The following is a 26,206-nucleotide window of genomic DNA, read 5'->3' on the forward strand; positions in this document are numbered from 1 at the left end:
AGAGAGTTAAGCCAGGACTCAAACCTGGCAGCTGACAAAAGAGCCCATGGTTTTAACCACTGCCTTCGAAATAAATGCTGTATTGAGCTATCCAAATAGAGTTCAGCCTGTGTGATCTTACCCTTGGTCTGGGCAGAGGCTAAAATAGTGCTAAGAGGGAAATTTATAGCAATACATGTATACACTTGAAAAGAGAAAAAGCCTCCAATCAATGATCTAATCTTCCATCTCATGAACCTAGAAAATAGCAAAATAAACTCAAATCAAGCAGAAGGGAGGAGATAAAGAGTGGAAACCAATGAATTTGAAAATAGAAAAATGATAGAGAAAAGTCAATGAAACAAAGAGCTAGTTCTTTGAAAACATCAATAAAATAAACAAACTTTTAAGAAGACAGGGAATGAAAAAAAGAGAGAAGACCCAAGTTAACAATATCTTGAATGAACCAGGGGATATTATGACAGATCCTGAAGTCATCAAAAGGATATGGAAATACTACAAACCACTCTATACACATTAATTTAACAAAGTAGATAAAATGGACCACTTCATTGGAAAACAAATTATCAGAATCCATCCAATATGAAATGGATAATTTGAATAGCCTTGTAACTATTAAGGAAACTGAATTCAAATGTAAAATATAAAACTATAAAACCTTTAGAGAAAAGCATAGTAGAAAATCTTCAAGATTTAGGGCTAGTCGAAGAGTTCTTAGATTTGATCCCAAAAGCATAATACATAAAAGGAAAATTTGACAAACTGGAATTCATGAAATTAAAATGTTTTTCTGTGCAAAAGACCCTGTTAAGAGGATGAAAAAATAAGCTACAGACTAGGAGAAAATATTTGCAACCTATCTACCTGACAAAGGACTTGTATCTTGAATATATTAAAAATCCTCAAAACCCCACAGTAAAAAACCTAAACAATCCAGTTAGAAAATTGGCAAATGACATGAAGGGACATTTCACTAAAGATGACATACAGATGGCAAATAAGCACACAAAAAGATGTTCAACACCATTAGCCATTAGGGATATTAAAATTAAAACCACAATGACATATCACTTCCCATCTATCAGAATAGCTAAAAGAAAAAATAGTGAGAACCCTAAATGCTGGCAAGGATGTTGGGAAACAGGGTCACTCACACATTGCTGATGGGAATGTAAAATGCTACAGTCACTCTGGAAAACAGTTTGGCAGTTTCTTAAAAAACTAAACATGTAACTACCATATCACGCAGCAATTTCATTCCCAGGCATTTATCCCAGAGTTTACACAAAAGTTTACACAAAAACTTATATACAAATGTTTTGGGCAGCTTTATTTGTAATATCCAAACACTAGCAACAACTTATATGTCCTTCAACAGGTGAGTGGTTGAACAAACTGTGGTATATCCATATCATGCAATATTACTGAGCAATAAAAAGGAATAAACTATTGATACATGCGACAACCTGGATGAATCTTCACAGAATCATGTTGAGTGGACAAAAGCCAATCCCAAAGGGTCACATACTGTATTATTTCATTTGTATAACATCACTATAAAATTAGAATAGTGGACAACAGATTAGGGATTGCTGGGAGTTAAAGATGGGTTTCAGGATGCAGGGAAGTGAGTGTGTCCATAAAGGGAGACTGAAGGAATCCTTGTGGTGATTGAAATGTTCTGGATCTTGACTGTCAATGTCAGTATCCTGCTCATGATATTGTGATATAGTTTTGTGAGATGGTACCAGAGGGGAAATTGAGTAAAGGGTACAAAGGATCTTTCTGTATTGTTTCTTATGCTGAAAATCATTTTGAAGTTTATCAAGATATTGAGGCAGATTAAGGAAGAGTATGGCATGACACTGAAGGTAGTAATCAGGAGTTTTGGAAAAGAAATTTTTTTTATCAGTAAGGTCTATGTGTGATTATTCTTCCCCTTTAGCTTCCACATCTGAAGGTGGAAGTGAGCTGGTAGAGAGAATCCTGAGGAAGTAACTTAACATGATGATGAACTTTGATGAGTGACGGGATTTATGGTCATGGAACGAGGGCTGTCTGGTCCAGCTGGTGTGACTGACTGTTTCAATTATTTGAAAAGTCTTTTAAATGACCAAACTCATTTTGGTCCTTTAACCTCAACACCACTGTCTCACTCTTTTCCATCAAGCCCAGCTCAATATCTGCCTCAATTATGAAGTTATTCTTGACTATTTCAATCCCTACTCATCTCTGCCTCCTATGAATTGATAGATTTAGATCAATAAGATTACTTTTAAACAAAGACATTTCAATTATACATTCAACTTAATGTTTCCTGCAGAAAGCTGTTTCACCAATGGGCATTCCTTGGGTTGGGTATATATTGTCGTAACATCATTGTGAAGCTCACTCATGGGAAGTTTAGATTAAATGCAGTCTCAGGTACCTGCTCAGTTCTCTAAATTCAATTATTTCATGGTTTGGCATGTACTTCTAAAAGGCGATATTTGCTTTTTTACCTACCACTTGTTTCCTGCAAGAGGACAATAACGTTTAGGGGCTACATTGAGGTTCATGAGTGACTATGGTATACATTCAATCAATATTTGTTGACTGAATGAGCCCACTACTAAACATTCCATAAAGGTAGAACTCTGACAGATGATCTTAAGTTACGGTAGAAGAGAATTAGGTTGAACTCAGTGAGGAAACTGGCATTGCAAACTCTTTAAACACAAGACTTGAGTGATGGCCATAGAATCTTCACTGCTGGTCATTTCACGAATACCAGAGAGCCATCTGTCCAATGTATATGTGGTCTTGCCTGGAGGAAGATGACCAGCTCACTGTGATCTACTTAGTTCTTGTCTAGTTGTATGATTCTAGACTTACGGGATTCTTGGCTTGATTCTCCAAGAAAAAGAAAGCTGTATTCCTTTTCCCATTTGAATTTCAGCTACTGTGAAATGAGCCATGACCATCTCTTACAAGTAAAACTCCTACATAGATAGCAGACTCTGGAGTGATACTGGCCTCCTTTATTTGGCAACTGTGTTCCCATTCCTAATGTGTTTTGTAAGTCATGCATGATGTCTAAGTAGGTTTGAATGAAAGCATATTTATTACATCCTCTGTTTTTTCAAATAGCAAAACAGATTACTCTGTTGTTACACAGATGTGCCGTGGGTGGAATGCCAACTCTTAGGAGCCTGCAAAGCCCTGTCCATTTTCCCGAGGTAGTGTGGGAGGTGTGAATGACATTCAGAGGGAGTTTCTTGAATCTCTTGTGTTGGGTTTTGCATGTGCTGAGATTGCTGAAGTGTCCCTGATGGCTTTGTGTAAGATGCTGTTGGACTGTTCCATTTAAAAGTTCATGCCGTGTCAATTAATTTCACAGGGAAACGAACCTTAAAGTGCGCCATGCGTTATCACTTACCTCAGAACTTGGAGCAGATATTAGCAGACTTGCAAAGTTTGATGGTAAGTGTTTAAAACTGACAAACAAAAATCTCAAAAAGCTTTTGTAACAAAGCAGTGTAACAAACTAATTATATGAAATTCAATTTATGTTTCTTTTTATTTGGTGGAAAGGCATAAAATTCTCCAGGCATCAAAGCCTGTAATCTCTTCTCACACTAAAGAGTAAAAGTGTTTTACTCTTTTACTCTCCAAGGGGAGAATGACTTTATCAGTTCATCGTTCCTTTCATCCTTGTTTCCTCTTCTCTAGATCTCGTTCTCTCTAGTCCCACAATACCCTTCACTTGCCTGACCTAGGTCTCCTTGGAGCCTTATGCAGACATGCTGAGGATGAAGACAGGCCACACTCTTATTTCTAGCTTTAACCAACCATCCATTCTCTGGCTCCAAAACAAAGGCCAAACACTAGACTGCAGACTTCACGAAGACAGTAATCCTGCCTCATATATTTCTGTGTCTTTCAGAGTGCCTGGTATAATGTCTTAAAGATAGCACGTGTTCTAGAAGAATATTCTGATTTATTAATCAGTTGGTCAGCTGTTGCACTTTATTTTAGACCATGGTTTTGCTGTCACCATCTTCACATCTTTCAACCCAGTCCCCTGCTCCTCAGCGTGGTCTCTCTTGCCTGTTCTACTCCAGCTGTGTCTTGTTCTTTTCTGTTAAAGCTGTTGCAGAGAAACAAAATCCTTCGACTCAAAGCAGAGAGCCATTAATGGTAGGATTCTAGGCACCCTGACAGACTGTGGGAGAATCTTTGGGGTCTTTCTGGCACCCCTCAGTGGTTTCTTGCTTTACACACTTATAGGTCTGGCCTTGAATATCAGTATTTCCCTATAGATTGGTTTTATTTATTAACAAATATTTATGAGTTTGAGACTATCTTTCAAAATGTTTTCTTTGGAGTCCACTAAAGGAAAATGTGGACAAGGGTCTTAGCATGATCCCATGAGTTAGAGCACAGGCAAATTTAATTTTAAAATTTCTCAGTGGACAGCTTAGAGCTTATACTGCCTGTGCTTTGCATTTGCTTGTAAACTCCCTCTGGTACAGTTAATATTTTAGTCTTTCTTAAATGAGTGGTGTTGTAGAAAATGTTTATAGAAAAAAAATTGTTCCTCCAGTGTGAGATTTAAGTCAGGGGAATAGCCAGGAAACTGAATGGCCCAAGAAATATTTTGATTAGATTAAAACAAATTACACATTTTCTACTAAGTAATTTTTTCAATGAAATGTTACTGTTACATGAATCCAAGAAAAGTAAATTGTGTTCACGAATCAAAATACTTTCTTAAAATATGTCATAGAATATTTATGGAGTCCTAAAAGGGCAACCTAAATGTAGTTTACTCATTTCTTTCCTGGCAGAATTGTACCTTTACACCTCTGTCAGTCTATGAGGAGGTAAAAATTCATGACTTTTTGCTTACTTTACCATCAAAAAGCAGAAAATGATGTTATAATTACCAGTTCATTTTCTTTCACGGATGCTGGTACAGATAGCCTACACTATGATTCAGTTACAAACAACCCTGAAATCATAGTGACATAAACAGTTGAAGTTTATTTCTTCCTCATGTCACATCTGATGCAGGTTGGGTGGCCTTCTTCATCTCATAGCCGTGATGCCTAGACTAATGGCCTTTAAGGTGAGCACATCAGAGTAAGGATGAGATGAAAGAGACAAACTGACTTTCAGCTGCTCTTCCTCTCACGTTTCGTTGGCCAGCGTGAGTCACATGGGCCTGACCTAACTGCAAGGGAGGCTGGGAAATAACGAGTATGGATATTTGTTGAGTACTGTCTCTACCACACACATCCTCTGACCATAGGTCAGTTCCAGGATAGTGTATAAAGGGCCAGGCTGGATTAGGTAGATTTCTTACTTGGAACTGCAGGAATGGGGCCAAGAATCCTCCTCCTCAGCATGACTCCTTATACACCTCTTAGTCCTCCCTACCCTGCTTGACTTTTTCTTCTCATAGCACTTATCACCAGCTGGCATACTCTACAAGTTGCTTATTTTCTGTTTATTATTTATTGTCGCCTACCTGCTGCAATGTAAGCTGCACAGGGATCTTTGTTTTGCTCACTGATATATGCCAAGTCCCTAGAACAAAGCCTAGCACAGAATAGGTGCTCAATAAATACTTGCTGAATGCATGAATAAATGGTCACAGGTGCCGGAGAATGGGGGACAGGATCAGCCTCAGGCCCCAGGGAGACATGATAGAGCAAAGGAGTGGCCTAAGGTAAGGGATTGAGAGTGGAGTGTGAAACGATGGGGTGAGGAGGAGGCTTCCTGATGGGAACTTGTAAGGCAAAGCAAGGGTGCTGGGTCCCCTTCTCCTGGAGGGCAGTGGCTAGGAGAGGGGTCATCTGGTGGTTTTACAATGTCTTTTCTTCAGAGTCTTTTCTCCAAACACAATTTATCACAAAAATCCCAAATTTAAACCAGTACAAGTGGTGCTGCTTGGGCTGAAACAGGAAAATACTTCCTCACCTAAAATAATTCCTTTATCACAGATGGGATAACAGGTCCTGAGAGGTCAAAGGACTTGCATATATACATAAATAGTCTTCTGTTAATGCTTCATAAAATTTATTTTAAAAGTGTATTAATAATTATTACTTAATACTTGTGGCCTGAATTCGCTTCACATAGCACAGGTAATTCACCAAATCTCGAACATATAATCGTTTTCCCAGATAAAGGCAACACAGACCTCTCTTGTCTCTCATTTATACGTAAACCGTGGTCACTTTTCAGAGAACATGTAATGCCAAATTTATGAGGCTGGTACGCTTCTGGGCTAAATACCAGATTTCTGCTAAAGTTACTCTTTCATTCTTAAATCTTGGGTTGAATTTCAATCTACCTTAAAGTTCAAGGCAATATGATGTTCTGTGGGTTTAGCCATATTAAAATATGATTTCTTGTTTCCAAGAAAGCATCTGAAAATGAACGGAGGGATTAGGGGGAAATACTGTAAATTAGATACAATATACAAATTAGATTTCCCCTGTTGGCAGCCAAATTTAAAGACGAAGAGAGTGATGCAAGATGTGGAAAAGTCTTTGAAAGAGTTGGGACAGTTAACAAACCCCAAATCCTTCCCACGATTGCTTTTGCTTTCTTATAACCTTCAACTTTTCCTTCATTTCCTTTTCTCCAAGCCCTAGTTTTAAGTTCAGTCTCTCCCTGCCTCTGTGACACACACGTTCACACACCATATACTATGTACACACATTTCTCTAATGACCCCATTTCACCATTTTTCTTTCCTCCCTTTTTGCATTATTTCTAACTATTCTCTTTACATCTTCCTCTTTCACTCTTTATGTTAGTTTACTTATCTCCTCTATCCACATTGTCTCTTTTTCTGTTATTTTTTATCTTTTCTGTTTTCATCACTCTCTCTCTATTAATTAGTTTATTAAGTTTATTCATTAAGCACCCCTAAGGACAAGCTGCAATACAAAGTATGTAGAATTATAACACATCTTCACATGTATTATCAAGGTTCTTTTGATCCTTTTACTCCTCCAGTCTTCTTCTATCCCCTCTTTTATGTCTCCTCTGTTAACCTTTGTCATAATGGGATATCAGTAGATTTCAAGTTTTCTTCTGGTGACTAAAAAAAGATTTCCTTGAATCATGGGAATTAAAACCAGATATTGCATCTTTTAGCTTAAATTAAAAGTATGATATCAGCATTGTGTACATTTGGAAATGCCCTGCCTGGCTATGGCAAGGTCTAATAGATGAGACAGACATGTGAGGCATGCCCTTTCTGTCTGTGCTAAGAATATCTTTTAGCTTGTGACTTCTGGGCAAATCTGGGTATGGCCTTATTTTTGCTTCTAGTTACCATGTGGTTTTTCTTCTGAGATTTGTCAAAACACTTTCTTAACACCAAACTACAGTTTTTTGTCCTTGTGTCCTAAGGACATATCACATGTTCTAAGTAGCTGAAGACCTGAGTTTCCCAGTCCTAACCCTAGAGAAGTCCCCACTGGGAACTCCAAACTGGGGACAAGACCAAGAGTCAAAACTGACATGGGTCTGGCTCCAGGATGTCTCTTGTTAAGTCTCCCTGCCTCCCCACTTTTGCTCTTAAGCCCATGGACAGTGTCTTGTTGGTGGCCTCTTTAGGCATGGCATGAGCTTTTTTTTTTTTTAAAGATTGTCACTTCAGACTACTTAAAAAAAATTTTTTTTATTTATTTATTTTTGGCCGCGTTGGGTATTCGTTGCTGCACGCGGGCTTTTCTCTGGTTGCGGCGAGCAGGGGCTACCTGCTCTTGGTTGCGGTACAAGGGCTTCTTGTTGCGGTGGCTTCTCTTGTTGCGGAGCATGGGCTCTAGGCGCACGAGCTTCAGCAGTTGTGGCTCGAGGGTTCTAGAGCACAGGCTCAGTAGTTGTGGCGCACGGGCTTAGTTGCTCCACGGCATGTGGGATCTTCCCGGACCAGTGATTGAACCCGTGTCCTCTGCATTGGCAGGCGGATTCTTAACCACTGCGCCACCAGAGAAGCCCAGGCATGGCATGAGCTTTCATTCATTCTTTTCTTTCTTTTATCCATTCACTCAGTCACCTGTTCATTTATCCACTAAATGTATATTTAACACAATGGCAAGGGGGTACAGTGTTTAGTAAGCCTGGAGATACAGTGGTTAATAGGTCAGACGCAGGCCTTGCTTTCATAGCACTTATAGCCCAGGGGAGAAGACAGACTTGAACAAGAGCTCATTCCCAAAGAAGCCTTTAATTAGATAAAAGTCCTAAAGTTCTCAGGCCCTACACATGATGTTGACACATGAAGAAGTACTCACTATGTACCAGGCACCATGCTAAGTAATTGCACATATTATCTTACTAAATCCTTACAGCCCTGGGAGGAAGAGATTATTACTTCCAACTTATGGGCAAGGAATTTGAATCCCAGATAAATTGAATAACTTTCCCAAGGTCCCAGGGTTACTAAGTGGAGGAGTTAGAATATGAACCTAGGACGGCTGGCAAAGCCTAGTCTATGAAAGGACATGAGAGGCTCTAAACTGCAAACAGAAAGGCAGCATGGGAGAGTCAGGGGAATCAGCATGACTGCTTAGCTCCTGATCAGGGTAAGATATACATTTCAAGAATATTTTAAACCTGAAAATGCAAAATGAATTTCCAGAGATCAAGTCCATTCAGGACTCAGATGACATCATCATGTTTTTAAAAAGTAGCAAATGTTCTCAGTGACCTTGAATGTCAGGATCCCTGAGAAGAGCTCACAGAAGAGCTGGCCAAACGTAGAGACCAGCACATGCAAGACAGAGGTGGGTTTTGGTAGGTAAATCCATTTATTTGAAAAGTTCTCATATAAATATTTTTATACGTTTCACACATCAGAAAAAAATTGATATGTAGTCTGTTGAATTTTATAAAAAAAGATACATAACTTGACTTAAAATTATAATAAGTATAAAAATAGAGTGGATCTTGATTTTTCATATTGAAGTCTTACAGGAATTGACAAGATTTACAAATAATAACTGGAAATAGTTTCAATTATACATTTGTAAACTGGTCATTATTATGCCTTGAGGAAAGCCCCGGATGTAAATTGTCCAAATGTGCTTAAGAATCTTTTGCATATTGTTACTGGCTGGACTAAGATCTGTTTTTTTGCAAATATGACAAGTTTACATATTTTGTATGACTGTTAATACTGAGCTTCGAACCAGGGAAAGGTTGACTCTTTACTTCAGGAATCTTTGTGTATTTTTGTGATCCTTTCTAAAGAAGAGCATCTGTGTAATTAAAACAGAAAAACAAGCATCTCTTTGTGGTTTAAAAAAAAAACCAAACACACAGAAAGGCTTGGTTAGCATCTTGCGACTTTTTAAACTTATCAAATCTGTTTCCTATTCACCTGGACAGAAGCACAGCCTAACAGCAAAGCCGATGTGACCGTGTAAGGCATAGATGCCTTGTGAAGACAAGGAGGAATAACTCTTCTCTTTACTGCTGGTGTTGATGTGGCCATCATGGTGGTGATGATGGGTGGCTAAGGCTTAATAGTTGAAGAATAATGAGGTTTTAGAAAATGGGAAGGTGACATTCTTCTTTCTAAGAAAAAATAAGTATTTGTCACAATCATCAGGGCAACAGTAGAGGGCAGTCTTCTAAACTCTAAGAAGCTCTTGGCTGGAGAAACTCTTGAACAGCAATGATGATGTCTTATTTATTTATTTTTAAATTTACCTATTTATTTATTTATTTATTTATGGCTGCGTTGGGTCTCCGTTGCTGCGCGCCAGCTTTCTCTAGTTGCAGCGAGCGGGGGCTACTCTTCATTGCGGTGCGTTGTGGTGCGTGGACTCCTCATTGCGGTGGCTTCTCTTGTTGTGGAGCATGGGCTCTAGGCGTGCGGGCTTCAGTAGTTGTGGCTCGTGGGCTCAGTAGTTGTGGCACGCAGGCTCTAGAGCACAGGCTCGGTAGTTGTGGTGCATGGGCTTAGTTGCTCTGCAGCATGTGGGATCTTCTTGGACCAGGGATCGAACCCATGTCCCCTGCATTGACAGGCAGATTCTTAACCATTGCACCACCAGGGAAGTCCAATGATGTCTTATTTAATAGGTAATTGTCTTAGGGAAGAGTTGTAGCGCAGATAATCAAGAAACATTGCTAATAATAATATCCATAAAGAAATAAAGCCAACTGCTCTGGAAAAATCTTGAAGTATTGAGTACTGAATTCCATTTTCATGATAAACTATAGATTTCCACTTTAAGATAAACACTTTAGTTTGAGAAGGTTATTAGGATGGTAATTAACCAACAATCCAGCTGACTAAATTTAGAATGCCGGCAGGGTTCAGAGTGAAATCTTGTGGATTTTGTTCGGTATGGCCTAGAGTATTTCTGTGTGATTGCACACTGGATGAATTGCTATCTGCTTACACGTCTGTTATCTTCAGAGAAGCGAACAACTGTGACTAGCTAGTTTCATTATATTTATACCTCATTATTGACATGATTTTTTTCCCAGTTATTTTATTGCTCATTAAAGATGACTTTGTTCTCTAAACATGTGTTCAGTGAATAATTATGTGAGAAACAATGCCATTTTTCCTAAACTGTTTTCTCATCCATTGTCATCTGACTGTTTACTGCCTCTTACTCTTTGACACAATTAGCAAAGGGAAGAAAGGTCCTACAGTTTTTCTCTAGTCCTTATTATGCTTTATGTGAGGAATATAGTTTTGGTTGCTTCTGATGTGCTTTAAGTTGCCCACCTTGTTCTCAGTGTTCTCAGATCTATTTGTATCCCTTTAGAGTTAGGCCAACCTAAGTCCCCCATTGATGCTGGGTGATTAGGTCTTCCAATCCCCTTTATCATATTACCATGGAAATATACCACTTCTTTCATTCATCTTAGATCTGCTCTAATACTCATATCACCTCCCAGTCTCTCTCTTGAAACCATCTTTCCATCCATCTCTCCAACAAGTATTTATTAAGATCCCATTATGGAGCCAGTATGATGGGTTATGGGGCTATAGAAGTGAATCTAGTACTCCCCTCAAAGAAACCTGCTCACCCCTTTTGGAAAGAGGCAGAAAAGACATTGGGAAGCTTGTGTTTTGTGCTGACAGGGCTGAAAGGGGGAAGCTGAGCACTTCTAAAGATTAAAAAAAAAAAGTAGTTTGGCTTTGTTCTTGCCACTTTGTTTTGACTAGGCCCTGTATTTAGTATGTATTTAAATCACTGGGCCCACACTCTTCCAGAAGGGCTGCATTGGAGTTGGGCCTCCAAAAACTGAGGCAGAGCCCCTTGGCCTTACTGCCTGTTTCTGTCTAGAACCACACCCTTGGTGTCAGGCCAGAAGTGGATGAGCCTTGGGGCCAGGGAGGGGCGAGCCAACATGTTCAAGGCCGTATCTGCCTCCATGTCAGTCTTTGCTTACGACAATAAAAATGATCAAATGAGCCTGTTTTTTATATTCCTGTTGGCAGGAACTGTGTATCATGTTGTTTTTGCCCAAAGCACTTTTTTTTTTTTTTTAAGTGGCCAAGTTTGAAGCCTGAGAAATTGAGTCTTGGGTCAAGAATTTGGGATAAGCTTTGAGGGTTGCTGTCGACCCATAATTTTATGTCGGTTTTGCTGGTGACACCCAATTCAAGGTTCTACAAAATTCAGGAATGTACATTATTGGTCAAGAAAAAAAGATACTGAAACTCTTAGAGTTTAGAAAAAGTCTTCTCTTCCACAATGTAACCGTCTAAACAACTTGGGCCAGTTGAAATCAGTTTTCATTTACTTTTGAATATCTGTGATATATGCTGTAATGGGAGCAAACAAGGACTTAGCCACTTCCCTTCGTATAAAAAGTGACTTTGTACAGGTTATTTAGCCTCATCCAAATCCTCCTGCCAGCACGCTCACAGTTAGCAGTGGATCTTCTTCTGGGAAGAAGCCAGTGTGTGTCCCAGTTGGGGGTGTTCAGTCAGTGACACTTTTATGATACTGGAGAAAGGTAGATGGAGTTGGAAAAGCAGCCCAGAGCCCTCGAGTCTCTCATTCCTTCCAGACTCTTGTTTTTGTTTTTTCAAGCAAGGTCTATGAATATTAGTGATCTGGTTGGTTAGGAGTGATCAGGCCATGTGAAAACTGGCTGCTGTCACCTCGGTCCATGAGTTTTAAAAGGAAAACATAGCATCCTACTAAGGAAGGGAGCCCATCTAAGAAGCCTCTAAGTTCAGGAGGTGTTTGTTAGGGGTGTAACAGTGCAATACAAGGTTCTGTAGGCCTGGCTGGCCTCTCTTCCCTTCAGTCAATGCTGAAGACATGCTTCCTTTTTTCATTTTCCAAATGCCACTTTTTATGTTGCAATCTACCCTTTTGGCTTCTCATTAAATAAATGTATTTTTATTGTTTTCAAGAGAGAATTTTGTAGACACTTATCTTACCCCTGGCTGGCTTGAACCCTGTTTGGATCTACCCTCAATCTCCTTTTTCATTCCTTCCCTCTCTCTTTTTCTTCCTCTCTCTCTCTCTGTCTTTCAAATCTTTGTACTCATAACTTATAAAAAGTTAACCCCAACCGTTTGCAATGCAAATGTACTTGAATCTAATAGATATATTTTGTGACAGGGTCCATGAAAGATTATTTCTGGTTTGTTTTTCTATCAAGAGAACCCTCACCCTAAAAGTGTATTTCCTTATTGAAATAATGGAACGAATTGATTCATTGATTTAGAATGGGTATGCCCTTAGTTTGGGATGGGCTTGGTATTAAAAAAAACTAGAAACATCTTCTGGACAGTTTGGGGCAAGTTATATGGTGCCTCTGAGAGTCCCCAGATCTCTGAATCTAATCAAAATAAGAAGCATAGAACAGCTGAAAGGAATCACACGCATTCTCAGGCACATGTGGCAAACAAGACCCAGGTTTCTTGGGGGTGGAATATAGTAGGAACCCCGAAATTCTGATTATCAGCCTAGAAAGACCCAATTAACTTTGATTGTGAAACTGGAAGTATGCCACTTTAACCTGTATGAAAGTTACATTAAATAAAAAGAAATGAAATAAGAAAAACTTTTAGGATCATCCCTGCTTTATCTTTTCAAAAATCATTTGTTACAAACCAAAAGTAGAGATTAGTGATTCTTTTTCTTTTTAAAGGAATAAACATCCCATGGCTCTTGAGGTTTCTGTTCTTATTTGGACAGTGCAGAAAATTATGTTTCAAAATATCTGATTGAGTTCCATCTTTGTACCCCTCCCAGATGATTTTTCCTAGCACAGCCTAGGATATACGTACATATGTGTATATATAACACTGTGCTGTCCAAAAGAGAAGGAAAGTGTACTGTATGTTAGAAGTTGGGTGCTAAAGCAGTACTGTGGACCTCTAAAGAGAGTTTGAGGTGAGTCATAAAGATGTTTGTTTTTTGTATTTTACAGGGATTGTTGTCTGTGAGGCGCCTAACAACAAACTAGATAAATTCACCGGAGTCCTCTCTTGGAAGGGCAGCAAGCACTCCCTCAACAATGAGAAGATAATCCTGAGGGGCTGTGTCCTGAGAAATACCAGCTGGTGTTTTGGAATGGTTATTTTTGCAGGTACAGAAGACTCTCCAGGGTCTGTTATGGGAGAGCCCTTCCTGAGATCTACGTGAGCACAGTCTGCAGCTCTCCAGGTTGGATGAGCACGGTGCTTTTATTGCATGCAAGGTGCCCTTCTGGGTTGACTGCAGAGTGCAGGGCACCAGGATAAGACTCTGCTGCTCTGGAAATAGTTTGTGTGGCCCCACTCTGCAAGGAAACACTGACATCATGAACTTATTCTTTTTTTTTTTTTTTTTTAAAGATGTTTTCTGGCTTTATTTATTTATTTATTTTTGGCTGTGTTGGGTCTTCGTTTCTGTGCGAGGGCTTTCTCTAGTTGCGGCAAGCGGGGGCCACTCTTCATCGCGGTGCACGGGCCTCTCACTATCGCGGCCTCTCTTGTTGCGGAGCACAGGCTCCAGACGCGCAGGCTCAGTAGTTGTGGCTCACGGGCCCAGTTGCTCCGTGGCATGTGGGATGTTCCCAGACTAGGGCTCGAACCCGTGTCCCCTGCATTGGCAGGCAGATTCTCAACCACTGCGCCACCAGGGAAGCCCCATGAACTTATTCTTAAGAGTACATGGGCCTTAATTACTCAGATGCTAGATACCTACTGGTTTTTTTTTTGGGATAGATTTTTATTGGAGTATAATTGCTTCACAATACTGTGTTAGTTTCGGTTGTACAGCAAAGTGAATCAGCCATATGCATACCTATATCCCCATATCTCCTCCTACTTAAGCCTCCTTCCCACCCTCTCTATCCCACCCCTCTAGGTCATCGCAAAGCACTGAGCTGATCTCCCTGTGCTATGCAGCTGCTTCCCACTAGCTATTTTACACTTGGTAGTGTATGTATGTCGCTACTCTCACTTCACCCCAGCTTCCTCCTCCCTGCCCCATGTCCTCAAGTCCATTCTCTATGTCTACGTCTTTATTCCTGCCCTGCCACTAGGTTCATCAGTACCATTTTTATTTTTTTTTAGGTTCCATATATATGTGTTAGCATACAGCATTTGTTTTTCTCTTTCTGACTTGGTTCACTCTGTATGACAGACTCTAGGTCCATCCACCTCACTACAAATAACTCTATTTCGTTTCTTTTTATGGCTGAGTAATATTCCATTGTATGTATGTGCCACATCTTCTTTATCCATTCATCTGTCGATAGACATTTAGGTTGCTTCCATGTCCTGGCTATTAATTCAAAAAGAGACATGTACCACAATGTTCATTGTAGCACTATTTATGATACCTATTGTTTAATTTCTCATTCTCTAACCCCGTCTCAATCATCCCCATCATTATATGTATTAATCAGCCTGCCTTTAAAGTGGAGGATGGGCATGAAAGAAAGCCCCAGCTCTGCTGTTAATTTTGTAGTTTGCCAAGTTCAAGCAATCCTTTTGGAAAAGCCTTCTTAGAGATCCTGCAGTCATTTCTGTGTCTATTTCAGAGCTTCTTCTACTATTCGTCAGCAGGACAGGGGGTCCTGGAAAGACTGTGCATGCTGGAGGTGGGGATAGGACTTGGGGGAGGCGGGGGAGTGCCTCTTCCCCTGCCTGCTGCCACTTTTCCTGTCTCTACTTTGTCTCTAAGGGCCCAAGATGGCACTCTCCTGCTAAGGAAGCTTACAGTAGCACCATTTCATAAAGCCTCTCAAATTTCACTCATGGCTTCAATTGCCAGTCCTTGATTTTTTAAAAATCCTGTTTATTGTGACACCAAATTAAGATGTGTTTTGGGCCCATTGACTATATGTGCAATCAAAACTGGAATGTTCTTCTTAACTGACTTCCTTCAACAGTAACAAAATGTTCATTAAAGACTCAAAACTGTTCCAAATCTAGAGAAATCCTCCCAATTCCTCTTAAATACTCTCAGCTGTGGGTGTTAGCAAGGCTCTTGCTGCTTGGGGCATTGCCATTGTAAGGACTTGAGAAATCCCTAGAAATGAGGCTGTATATACAGTTTTATCTGGGGATGAATCTGGTTTCATAATGTTTTCACCAGATGCTTTTACTCTGTAGTCAGGGGAATAAACCTATGATCATCTATTTCCTTATTTGCATCTTGTATTGAGAAAAAGAGTGCTAGGCTTATACGTTAACCTCTCTTTACCTTCCCCCTTTAGTCTTTCCACTTAATGAAGGGGAGATTTCTTGGAGGTCCTCTGATGTGACGGACCCTCTTGGTTTGCTCCCTATCATTAGAGAAATGGGGGGGTGCATCATCCTAGGAGTGGGCTGTAGCCCAAACTTTTGTTTGCATTTGTGTGATCTTGTTTGGAATGACTAATTCGGAAGTATGGTTCAGCTATAGCATGTTATGCTAGGACAGCTGCTGAGAGCCCCTCAGGGGTCAAGCTTTCCTTCATAATGTTGGCTCTGTGGGAAAATGCTCCTACATAGAAGAAAGTGGAGTGGTAAGCTGGACAGGTCTCCCTCCAAAAAAGTGTAACAGACAGTTCACAGAATTTGGATTGGACAGATCTGGGTTTAGATTTGTTTACCAGCTGGAGAATGTTAAACCTTGGTTACTTAAACTTCCTAAGCTTTAGTTTTCTCTGCTATAATATGGGGATAAGAATGAGTACATTAGAGAGTCACTGTAAAGGCTCAGTGAGGCAATGCATATGGAAGCGGATGCTTGACAAATGCTATTTTCTTTCCTTCCCTGTGTCTCCCTTCTTTCGGCATCAATTCAGAGTGCATTATCTGCGCCGTAGGCTGAGAGTTGGGAAAATGAACTGCTCTTGGATCTCGGCAGGGAGGAGTGGGGCATCACCCTCTTTTGTGATGTGACCTTGATGATCACTGGCAGGGGATCTTCATGAGGCAGGTATTTGTAAAGCAGAGTATGCCTACATTGACTTTAGTCTAGGCACAAACGTTAATAGAAAGTTCAACTAGAATAACGGCAGGCAGAGGAATCGTTGGTTTCGTCAATGTCAGAGTTGAACAAATGAGTGTCCCAGAACCCCTAAGTCATGAGACATCTAATTTGGGGAACTAGTTCTAGGTGGACACCTACATCTTATGAAAGTTACCCAAAACAAATTATTAACTATTCTTTCTGTATTATTACTCTAGTTATACCTGCCACTAAGGATTGTGCAAGGAGTATAGTTGACATAAACATGGTTTACTTTACAAATCTATAATTTATGAGGGTCTAATATACATTAACAGCTAGGCCATGCCTCCCTGGTATGGTTTTCCTTTATCTCAAGAGAGGAGAAAGTCCTGTTTCTGAGGGTACAAGTCAGAAGTCTTATTCATTTAAGGCGTCCATAGGAGTCAGCACCATCTTGGTGCATAGTAGGGTTTTGTGCATAGTAGGTTTTTGTGATGTCTCCCATTTGCCCCTCCAGATCTACTCTCACATTTCACACTCTTCTCTCTGCCTTGGGAGGCTGACTTGTATGGTTTACACTAATAGGTTTCCTTGAACTTTGGTCCTATCATTGGGGGTCCCTGGGAAGAGATCAAAGGAAGAAGATTGAGGTCAAGGTATTTATTCCCCCAGACTGCCTACCTTCAAGCTGGCTGAGTCCCTCAACATAAAGTCACTCTTCCTCTAAAGGCTGCAGACTTTACACAACTCTCTCCTTAGGGTCTAATAACCACCCCCTCCCCTCATCCTACCCTTCTGGTGTAGATAGAGAAACATCTTGATTGCTACTAAGTCCTTGGTTACTGCATTAACCTTTTACTTCTGTACCTCCGATACACCCACTCACACTTTTGTAAAGATTCCCTTTATAAATAAACCTTTCTCTAATTACCCTTGATCATTGTGTCATCTATTTCCTGTTTGGACTCTGAATGAGTCACAGTCTTAAACACACATTGTTTGAATGAGTCAGTGAATTAATGAATTAATGGACTATTTCATATAGCTTTAAAAATAGTGGTTGAGAGCAAGAGCCTTAGAATTAGATATATCTGGGTTCTAATTTTGGCTCTGACGCTTAACTAGACAAAAAAAAAATCTCAGGCAAGTTATTTAAATTCTTTAATCCTGAGTTTCATTATTAGTGAACTAAGGATAATAGTACCTAATTTTTTGGCTTGTTTTAAGCATTAGTGAGATAATAGGTGAAAAGGACATATGCACATTGCCTAAAACATAGCAGGTACTTAATAAATAAATTCATTCATTAAACAGTTATTTATTGAGTACCTACTATGTGGCAGGCACTATGCTACTTACTTATTTGCAATTAAGAATGTGAACAAAAAAAGTGGTCTCTTCACTCATGTGGTTTTGAGTCTGGTAGGAGAGAGAGACATTAATCTTAAATAATTGTAGTAATGAGTATATAATCTCAAACTGAGATAAGTGCTCTGAAGAAAAAGAACATGGACTCACAGGAGTATGTAGTGGAGGAATATGAAGGGAAAGAACAAGCTAGCTAAAAGTCACGCCATAGGCAAAGGCTCTATGGTAGGAATGAGGCTGGGGAGGTAAAAACAAACAAACAAACAAACAAAAAAACTTAAGAAGGCCAGTGTAGAGCATGGAAAACTTGGAGGATAGAGATGAACATGTGACTAGAGACAGGGATAGGGGCCGGAACATACAGGTCCTGTGGTCTGTATCCAGAATTTTAGTCTCTATCCTGAGAACATTCAGAAGCCATTGCAAGTTTTTCAAACAGATGGCGTGTGTGTAAGTGTTAAATTTGAAAGTTTCACTCCTGCCTACGGTATTTTTAAAGTTGGTAAATAGGGTCCTGGAAAAAGTGTATGATTCGGGTGGTGGCAGAGTACATGTGGGGAGACAAAGTTGCTAGGCTTTTACTACAGTCCAGTTGAGAGATGATGGTACTTTGGATTTAGGGTGGGAGTGATGTGATAGACTAGACTCTTAGGTTTCTCCCACTTTTCACAACTGGATGGATAGTGGTGCCATTCACTGAGATAAGGAACCTTGGAGAAAGGTCACAAGTTGGGCTTGACAAGGACCACTTGAGGAGCCTTAGAAAGACCAGGTGAAGATATCATAGAGGCAATCAAATATATGGATGTAAATATATGAGTTTAGGGCTCAGAGGAGCAATCTGAGCTGGAGATATACATTTGGCCTACAGATGTTAATTGGAGCTGTGGTCTTAGATGAGATTGCTCAGGGAAGGTGGATTGAGAAAGAAGAGAAGATGGCCTATGCCTGATTCTAAAGAAGTCTCACTATTTAATGGCTGGGAAGAAAGGAATGAACATAATGGAAGACAAAAAAGAAGCTACCAAAGAGGTAGGCGGGAAAGCAGAACATGCAAAATGGAAGCTAAGGAAAGAGTGTGTTTCAAAAGGATGGAGTAATCAACAGTGTCAAAGGCTGCTGAGAGGTCCAAGAAGGCATGGAGGATATTGATGGTAACACTAGATTTGTTTTGGTGGAGTCACTGGCCCAGAAACTAGCTTGAGAAATGAGTGGGAGATAAAGAAAAAGAGGCTGTTGAGTATGGAAAATTCTCTCAGGACTGTGAATATGAGGGGAAGAAGAGATGTGTGTCAACATCTGTGGATATATTTAAATAAGTGCTTAAGAACACATTCAGTGGATTCTTTGCTAGTCTGTGTGTATGTATGCCTAAGAAATGTAAATTTTTGGCACAAAACTGGTCTGTCAATATTTCAGCTTTTAGCAATCACAAACTCTATTTGCTCTTTGTGATCTTTACTAAAAGAAATACTTCCCACCCTCAATGTCCATATGATTTCAATAAACGATTCTGAGAAAATGCGGGTGGTCTCCTTTACACAGTAGTGGCTGGGAATAGGACACTGGGGTACAATTTCCAACTCAGGACAGTGAATTGTTCGAGACCCCAATCTTTGCTCCAATTTGTCTTTCAAGTAAAGGAGTCTTTTAAGGATGTTCCCATGCTTCCCTGACTTCTAGAATGGCGTATAATTCCATGTGTGCCCCGCTTCTCTCTTTTCTTCCCTTTCCCTTCTCCTCTGCTTTTTTTTTTTTTTTAATAATTTTATTATTTATTTATTTATGGCTGTGTTGGGCCTTCGTTTCTGTGCAAGGGCTTTCTCTAGTTGCGGCGAGCGGGTGCCACTCTTCATCGCGGTGCGCGGGCCTCTCACTGTCGCGGCCTCTCTTGTCGCGGAGCACAAGCTCCAGACGCGCAGGCTCAGTAGTTGTGGCTCACGGGCCCAGCTGCTCCGCGGCATGTGGGATCTTCCCAGACCAGGGCTCGAACCCGTGTCCCCTGCATTGGCAGGCAGACTCTCAACCACTGCGCCACCAGGGAAGCCCCTCTCCTCTGCTTTTAAGTGCTGCATGGATTGGTGATAATTGTGGAAAGATGAAGTGGAGAGGGAAGACTAGGGAAGTCTGATATAATTAAAATGTAATCGCTTCTATTGAGCATCTTCTTTGTCCACAAGGAATTTCCTTAGCAATATAATCTAATATTCTTTGTTAATCATCTAATAATCTACCTCTAAAGCAGTTAATAATATTCTCAGAATTTCTTGAACAAGGCACTTAGTAAATGTCTGACATGGGATTTAAGAGAATTACTTGAAATAAATCTAACAGAATTTAAGACAATTTTTGCCCTTACAAAAAAATGCATATTATATAAATAGTGTGCAATACACAATAAAGGTTTAAATTACTTGCTGTTGTATTGTTTGGAGTTATTTTAGTTTCTCCATTAAAGTCACCTCACATGTCTTTGGGAAACACATCCAGAATTTGATTTCTTATCTTAACTTTCCATTTTTGACCTTAGTGTTCTGAATTGTGTTTATTACTACATTCTTTTAGACATTTATAAATTATTCCTCAGTTTGACTGACTTCTTAACCTTTAATTGCTTCAAACTATAAGCACATCCATACACAGATTTTTGAAAAATAGCATTTCTTAAACCTTTTAGCTTCAAGTTATGTCTGGATTTTTCCCCTTCTAAGAGGACCAGTTCCCTTGCAATTTCCAGGATTGTTGTTAAGCCAGCAGATGAGAATCATAAACAACTTAGTAATAATCCTGCTCTTAATAAAAGTCAAATTATTTTGAAAAAACATATTATTTTCCTTTCAGGAACATTTGATATAAGTAGGAATTAATAATAATAATAATAATAATAATAATAATAATAATAATAATAATAATAATAATACATCATCTAATCATTTCAAAGTTATATCTTTTTCTTTCTTTTTTTTTTTTTTTCTTTTGCAGGTCCTGATACTAAACTAATGCAGAACAGTGGTAAGACAAAGTTTAAGAGGACAAGCATTGATAGATTGATGAATACTCTAGTATTATGGGTAAGTTACTGTAACAAAATTAGGCACTATCATTAGTCATTGTTATCTTAATATATTTCTTACATTCTTCTGGGAATTCTTTCAGAAATCTACATTCTCCTTGTGGAATTTGTATTTGGGGACTTTGCATTTGGGGCCCAGTTCTACTGTCTTCTACTTCCTAGATTATGATTTCTCAGCCGTTGGTAGAGTTTCTCATGAGACGTAGGTTAGTGCTTATGGAGGCCTTCATGGCCTTGCAAGACCATTTGTTTTTAAAAAACAAAACATAATTTTTAAGGTAGTTTGGTCTTTTGGTCATGTTACATTTGCTCATGCCCTCTCTACATAGCTTATGGACAGGGCTGGCTTCACGGATATGTGGCCTGTGAAGTCACACAGGGCCCCCACTCAGAAGGGCCTCACACTTGGCTTATTGATCTGTTGTTGCTGTGTAGAAATTCTTCATAATTTTTGGAGAAGGGGTCCTGCATTTTTACTTTGCACTGGGCCCTGAAAATTATGTAGCTGGTTCTGCTTATAAATCCTCTGAGGCCCAAGTCACTGTTCACCTCCTTCATGAAGACTTCTAAACCTCCTGGGCCCATGGTTATCTCTTTTCTCTGAATTTTTTTTCTCCTCTGAATTTTTTGAAATGATTTTCTCTACCACTTGTGAACTCCAAATAGTCAGGTCTTCTTCACATCCCACCCTTTCATCGGTTAATCTTGTGCTTCCTCATGCTGTGGATCAGATTGTTATCTGACTTTTGTGTCATATTGCTTTGCCTCCCTATATTAGGGTTGAGTTTAGAACATTGACTTTGAAATATGAGGACAGTGAGGACTTTGAACCATGTTTCCCTACCAGCCCCATCACAGACTCACAAGTAACGTTAAAGAATCTGCGCTCAGTAAATATTTGCTCAACTGATACATTATGGTGGGACCCTGAATAAGGAAAAAAGGGAATGAACTCTTTTGGGGCACAAAATATTGGCCAGGCTCTGTGTTTTACTTTCAGTGTCACCCTCAGACCTGGGCTTTCCTCCTCTCATACCCATAGAGTCCATGAGGCCAAGGGGACATTCCCAGAAGGAATGTGCCCACCTCCTAGAATTCCCTATTTAAACGGCCTTGAGCCCACCTGTAGGGCTTGCATGGGGATTGTATATGTATCCACCACAGAGTAAGCTTACTGGTTGTGAAGCAGGCACTGTTCTAGCTTTTTCTACTAGAAAATTGAATGATCCATTGGGGAATTAGAAGCCGAGTCCATCCTAAATTAGGGCATTTGATACCAAGCATCACCAAATTTAATGTTCTTAAAGTAATTTACCTCCATTAATTTGTAGTGTTAGCCATTGAAAAAGAGGATACTGTGAGACAGGCACCAAATTGGTAGGATTTGGGGGATTCACAGTATTACTTTTCTCTAATACCTGGTTTTCTGATATACTTTAAATCAGGTTTTCCTAATTTGAAGTATATTAATATACTAATATATTTTAAATCAGGTTTTCCCCAACTTTGTCTTCTTATGTGCCTATTTTGTCCATGAGCGAATAAAGGAGGCAGTCCTAGAATGCCTGAATAATCTTTCTTGGAGGAAAAAGGAAATAGGAGAGAAATACGTTCCTGTTTTTAGCCCCACTCCTCCCTCAACAGTGACTGGTGTCTGCTCCTAACACGGTGACACTTAGCAAGGTTCCCAGAACATTGTGTTCAACTCAGGTGTTATATGTTTGGTGACTTTGTGTCCTTCCTTTCCAAGTTCGGGATTTTGGACTTACAAGGGACTGGCCTTGCTGTCTTCCTAGTTGCTTTACCTCTAAAATGTCTGCTTTGCTAATACTGATACTAATCACAATGTAAGAGTTGGCTAACAGTTTTCAGGTTGCTTCCTACTTTTTTTTAAATCTCAGAAGCAACCTGAAAACTGTTAGTATATGTCATGCCGTATTTTAATTAATCCTTATCTTTCTTGTTGACTTTAAGTAAGGATTGTGCAGCTAGGTCTGTAGCCAAGAGACTTGACTAGTCTGAGACAGTCCTTTATTACTGATATTTTCTTCCTTTTGCTTTTATTCCTTGGGTTACCAGATAGTTTATTATTCAAACAGGATGCTTTTGAAGGTGAAAGAAGGGAATACTATTAATATTACGCCTGGAAAATAGATGTAAACTGGGATTGACCAGAGCAAATCAGTACATATGATCTTCTTTACTTAAGCCACTTAAATATATGCACTTTTCACAAATAGAGGATGTGAAGTTATTAGCTTTGTGACCATAAAGAAGTTATATAATCTGTCTGGGCTTCTGTTTTATTTTGGTTTTGGCCTGTAAAGTGTGAATAATGTTTGTTCCTATCTCAGAGAGTCAGTGGGAGAATTAAGTGAGAAAATGTATGTAAAATATTTAGCCAAGTTCCCAACATAAATATATTACATTTTACTTGTATGATTAATGATAAGTAAGACGAGCTTTGCATAACTTGCTTTTCAAATGACAATTTCTTGGAGTTAGAAGTGGTAGATTGCCTTGATATGACCAGTTTGGGATTCAAGTTAACCTTAACCAGACCTCTATTCTCATTTCAGATTTTTGGGTTTCTGATATGCTTGGGAATTATTCTTGCAATAGGAAATTCAATCTGGGAGAATCAAGTTGGGGACAAATTCAGAACTTTCCTCTTTTGGAATGAAGGAGAGAAGAACTCTGTGTTCTCAGGATTCTTAACATTCTGGTCATATATTATTATTCTCAACACAGTTGTACCAATTTCTTTATATGTGAGGTAAGATGAGAGTTTATACTTTGGTGAAGCCATTTCATCAAAAGCCTTTGTTCTGTGTAATCATTTTTTTTGCTTTAAAATTACAACAGTGAGATAGCTGTCTCCCTCTAACTGCTCATGATCTGCTACATCTGTTACAAATGAGGCAACTAAGCTTTTCAAATCGTTTAACTTTTACATTTTCAAATTACAAAAAATGCATTCTCTTTTCTTCTTGATTTGGTTTCTTAGGAATGTTTTCCTTTGGAATACATGGACCATGATATAATCTCATGCAACCTGATGAGTTAGAATTGGGTTGATGTTGGGAAAGAAATGGAAGAATATTTGGGGAGATCTATTGAGATGGTGCCTCTCTGGCACTTGTCTGGCTCCAGATACCTGGATTCAGACCCTATTCTACCACTTACTAGCTCCATAACCTTGGGCAAGTTACTTCACCTTCTAGTATCTCAGGGTCCTCATTTTAAAAATGGAGAAAGTAATAGTTCTAATTAAAAAGATTGTATGAGGAATAAACAAACCTGTAAAGCTCTAAGACAAATGCCTGACACATTGTAAGAGCTTAATGAATATTAATTTTTACTATTATTATTAGTAACTCTTCAGTGAGTACATGAAGGAGTTGAAATATAGTTGGTGGCACTTATTCATTGTTGAATAAGAAGTATGGTTCATAACTCCCTCTACAACTTGATCTGTCATTTCTAGATTTGGTCCTATAAACTAGAGCTAAAATGGTCTACCTATCTATCTATACATAAGCACACTTCTCTCTGTCTCTGTCTCGCTGTCTCTCTCGCTCTCTGTTTCTCTCTCTCTCTATATATGTATATACATATATGTGTGTGTATATATGTGTTTATATATATATATATATATTTGATAAGGCTTCGAAGTTGGCCCTAGAATCTGTACCTGAGACATTCTTGATCCTAATCCTACCAAGACTGAGTCAGATGGTCCCAAAGACACTGGAGCCAAGATGAGACTTGGTTGTTTGACATTCTTCATCACCAGTATTTTAACAATAAACAAAATCACCAGCTCTAAATCCCCACTAATTTTTACGAGCTTCTTTTTCTCTCTTTCCAAAATCCTAGCTATGATGAAACAAGGGAAGTTTAATGCACAAAATCCACCCTTGTTTTGGAGAACAGTCAGGAAACTGAAATGTCAAGTTGTGGGAAATTGACTGGAAGTAGTGGCATGGGGCCACAACACCGCAAAATGCTTTGGGCCTTCTGGAGCTGTGGTCAGAGCGGGCTCTATTTAAAATGTATCCTACTGGCTCATCGTTGATTCTGAGGACCTCTCATGCTTGTATCCAATTATAAAGTCTGTAGTAAATCCTGCTCTTTGCCAGAGGACCTATGGTCAGCTTTTATAGCTTTCCTTTTATGTCGAAATGAACAATAAATGCTCATAGTGCCTTACCATCTGCACACATGCAGTTTCATGTGTCCTCACGAAGGAAGTGTATTTCGTATACACTCTTTCTTTGAAGTGCATTGGCATTTTTCATTTAATGATTTTTAAGATTGTTTTTTTTAAAGACCAAGGCTGGATTCCCAGGTTCCTTTTCCTTCTAATGTGTGCCCCACAGTGGCAGAAAGAAAACCTATTTGGAATAGTCTGAGCCCTAGTTCTGGTCTTGTCACTGCCACTAATAGCTGTGTGACCTTGGAGAAAGCACTTGGCTTCTCTGTGCCTTAGTTTGTCTATGAAATATGTGCTCTAAAATGAGCAGATTGAGATAATTGATTTCTGAGTTCCTTTCTGCTCCAAATAATATCACCTTACCTCTAGATTGCATTTCATATTTTACATAAAGTGCTTTCACGTGCAATATCTCATTTATGTCTCCCCAAAATCTTTTGAAGTAGTTATTGCTGAACTTCTTTTATAAATGAGATGATTTTTTCAGGATTGTGGAGCTGGTTAGGGACAGAGCCAAGATCCAAACCGAAGTCTTCTAACACTTGGCTCATTGTCTATGTCTGAGCTGTGCATGATTTATTAATCAGCCAAGACATCAAGAGAAAAAAAAAAAAGAGGCTAGAATGTTCTACCTGTTGGTAAGCCATGGTATTGATGAAAATAAATGTGAGCATTTTTGCTCACCAAATAAGAACAGTGATTCTGAGTTCAGCTTGAGGGAAAAAGCATTCCAGGGAACTTCAGGTTGCTAAGACCGAGATCTGGAAAAAGAGAAATCCCAGGTATTTCTGATTGGAGGGATGAAGGCCTTCTACAAAAGCTTCCATTACGCCTTTGAATAGGTACAAGGAATAAATTAGTGCCATGTCACTTGAGGATAAAAGTGTAGAATTTACTTTGAATGCTTAACAATTCTATGTGAGCATAGGACATTAATTTTGGTAGGGTATTTCTATGCTGTAAATTTAACTGTAGTGTTAAAACATACCCAGCTACAGTTTTTTAATACATCATCTTAAGAAGTGCAGCTGTTGTACTCCCAAGGAATTAGCTTTTTAGTGTTTTTTCCAAAACAAAAGAAACTCGTTTCCACGGTGCTTATTTTGCCTCAGAATGGGCAGAATCATA

The 26,206-nt window shown here is 39.3% G+C and overlaps 1 protein-coding gene across 5 annotated transcripts in view; it reads left to right on the plus strand.

Annotated features, from left to right (window-relative positions):
• ATP8B4 (ATPase phospholipid transporting 8B4 (putative)) overlaps nt 1–26,206 on the plus strand; it is a 305,563-nt gene that overhangs the window by 194,680 nt on the left and 84,677 nt on the right. For all 5 annotated transcript variants that reach the window (XM_036844630.1, XM_036844631.1, XM_036844629.1 and 2 more), the window contains 4 exons: nt 3,380–3,462; nt 13,423–13,581; nt 20,772–20,860; nt 23,442–23,638. In XM_036844630.1, coding sequence (XP_036700525.1) covers nt 3,380–3,462; nt 13,423–13,581; nt 20,772–20,860; nt 23,442–23,638 — 528 coding nt within the window. The remainder of the gene's footprint in view (nt 1–3,379; nt 3,463–13,422; nt 13,582–20,771; nt 20,861–23,441; nt 23,639–26,206) is intronic.

The sequence above is a fragment of the Balaenoptera musculus genome, chromosome 2 (assembly GCF_009873245.2).
Source record: "Balaenoptera musculus isolate JJ_BM4_2016_0621 chromosome 2, mBalMus1.pri.v3, whole genome shotgun sequence".
Taxonomy (NCBI): Eukaryota; Metazoa; Chordata; class Mammalia; order Artiodactyla; family Balaenopteridae; genus Balaenoptera; species Balaenoptera musculus.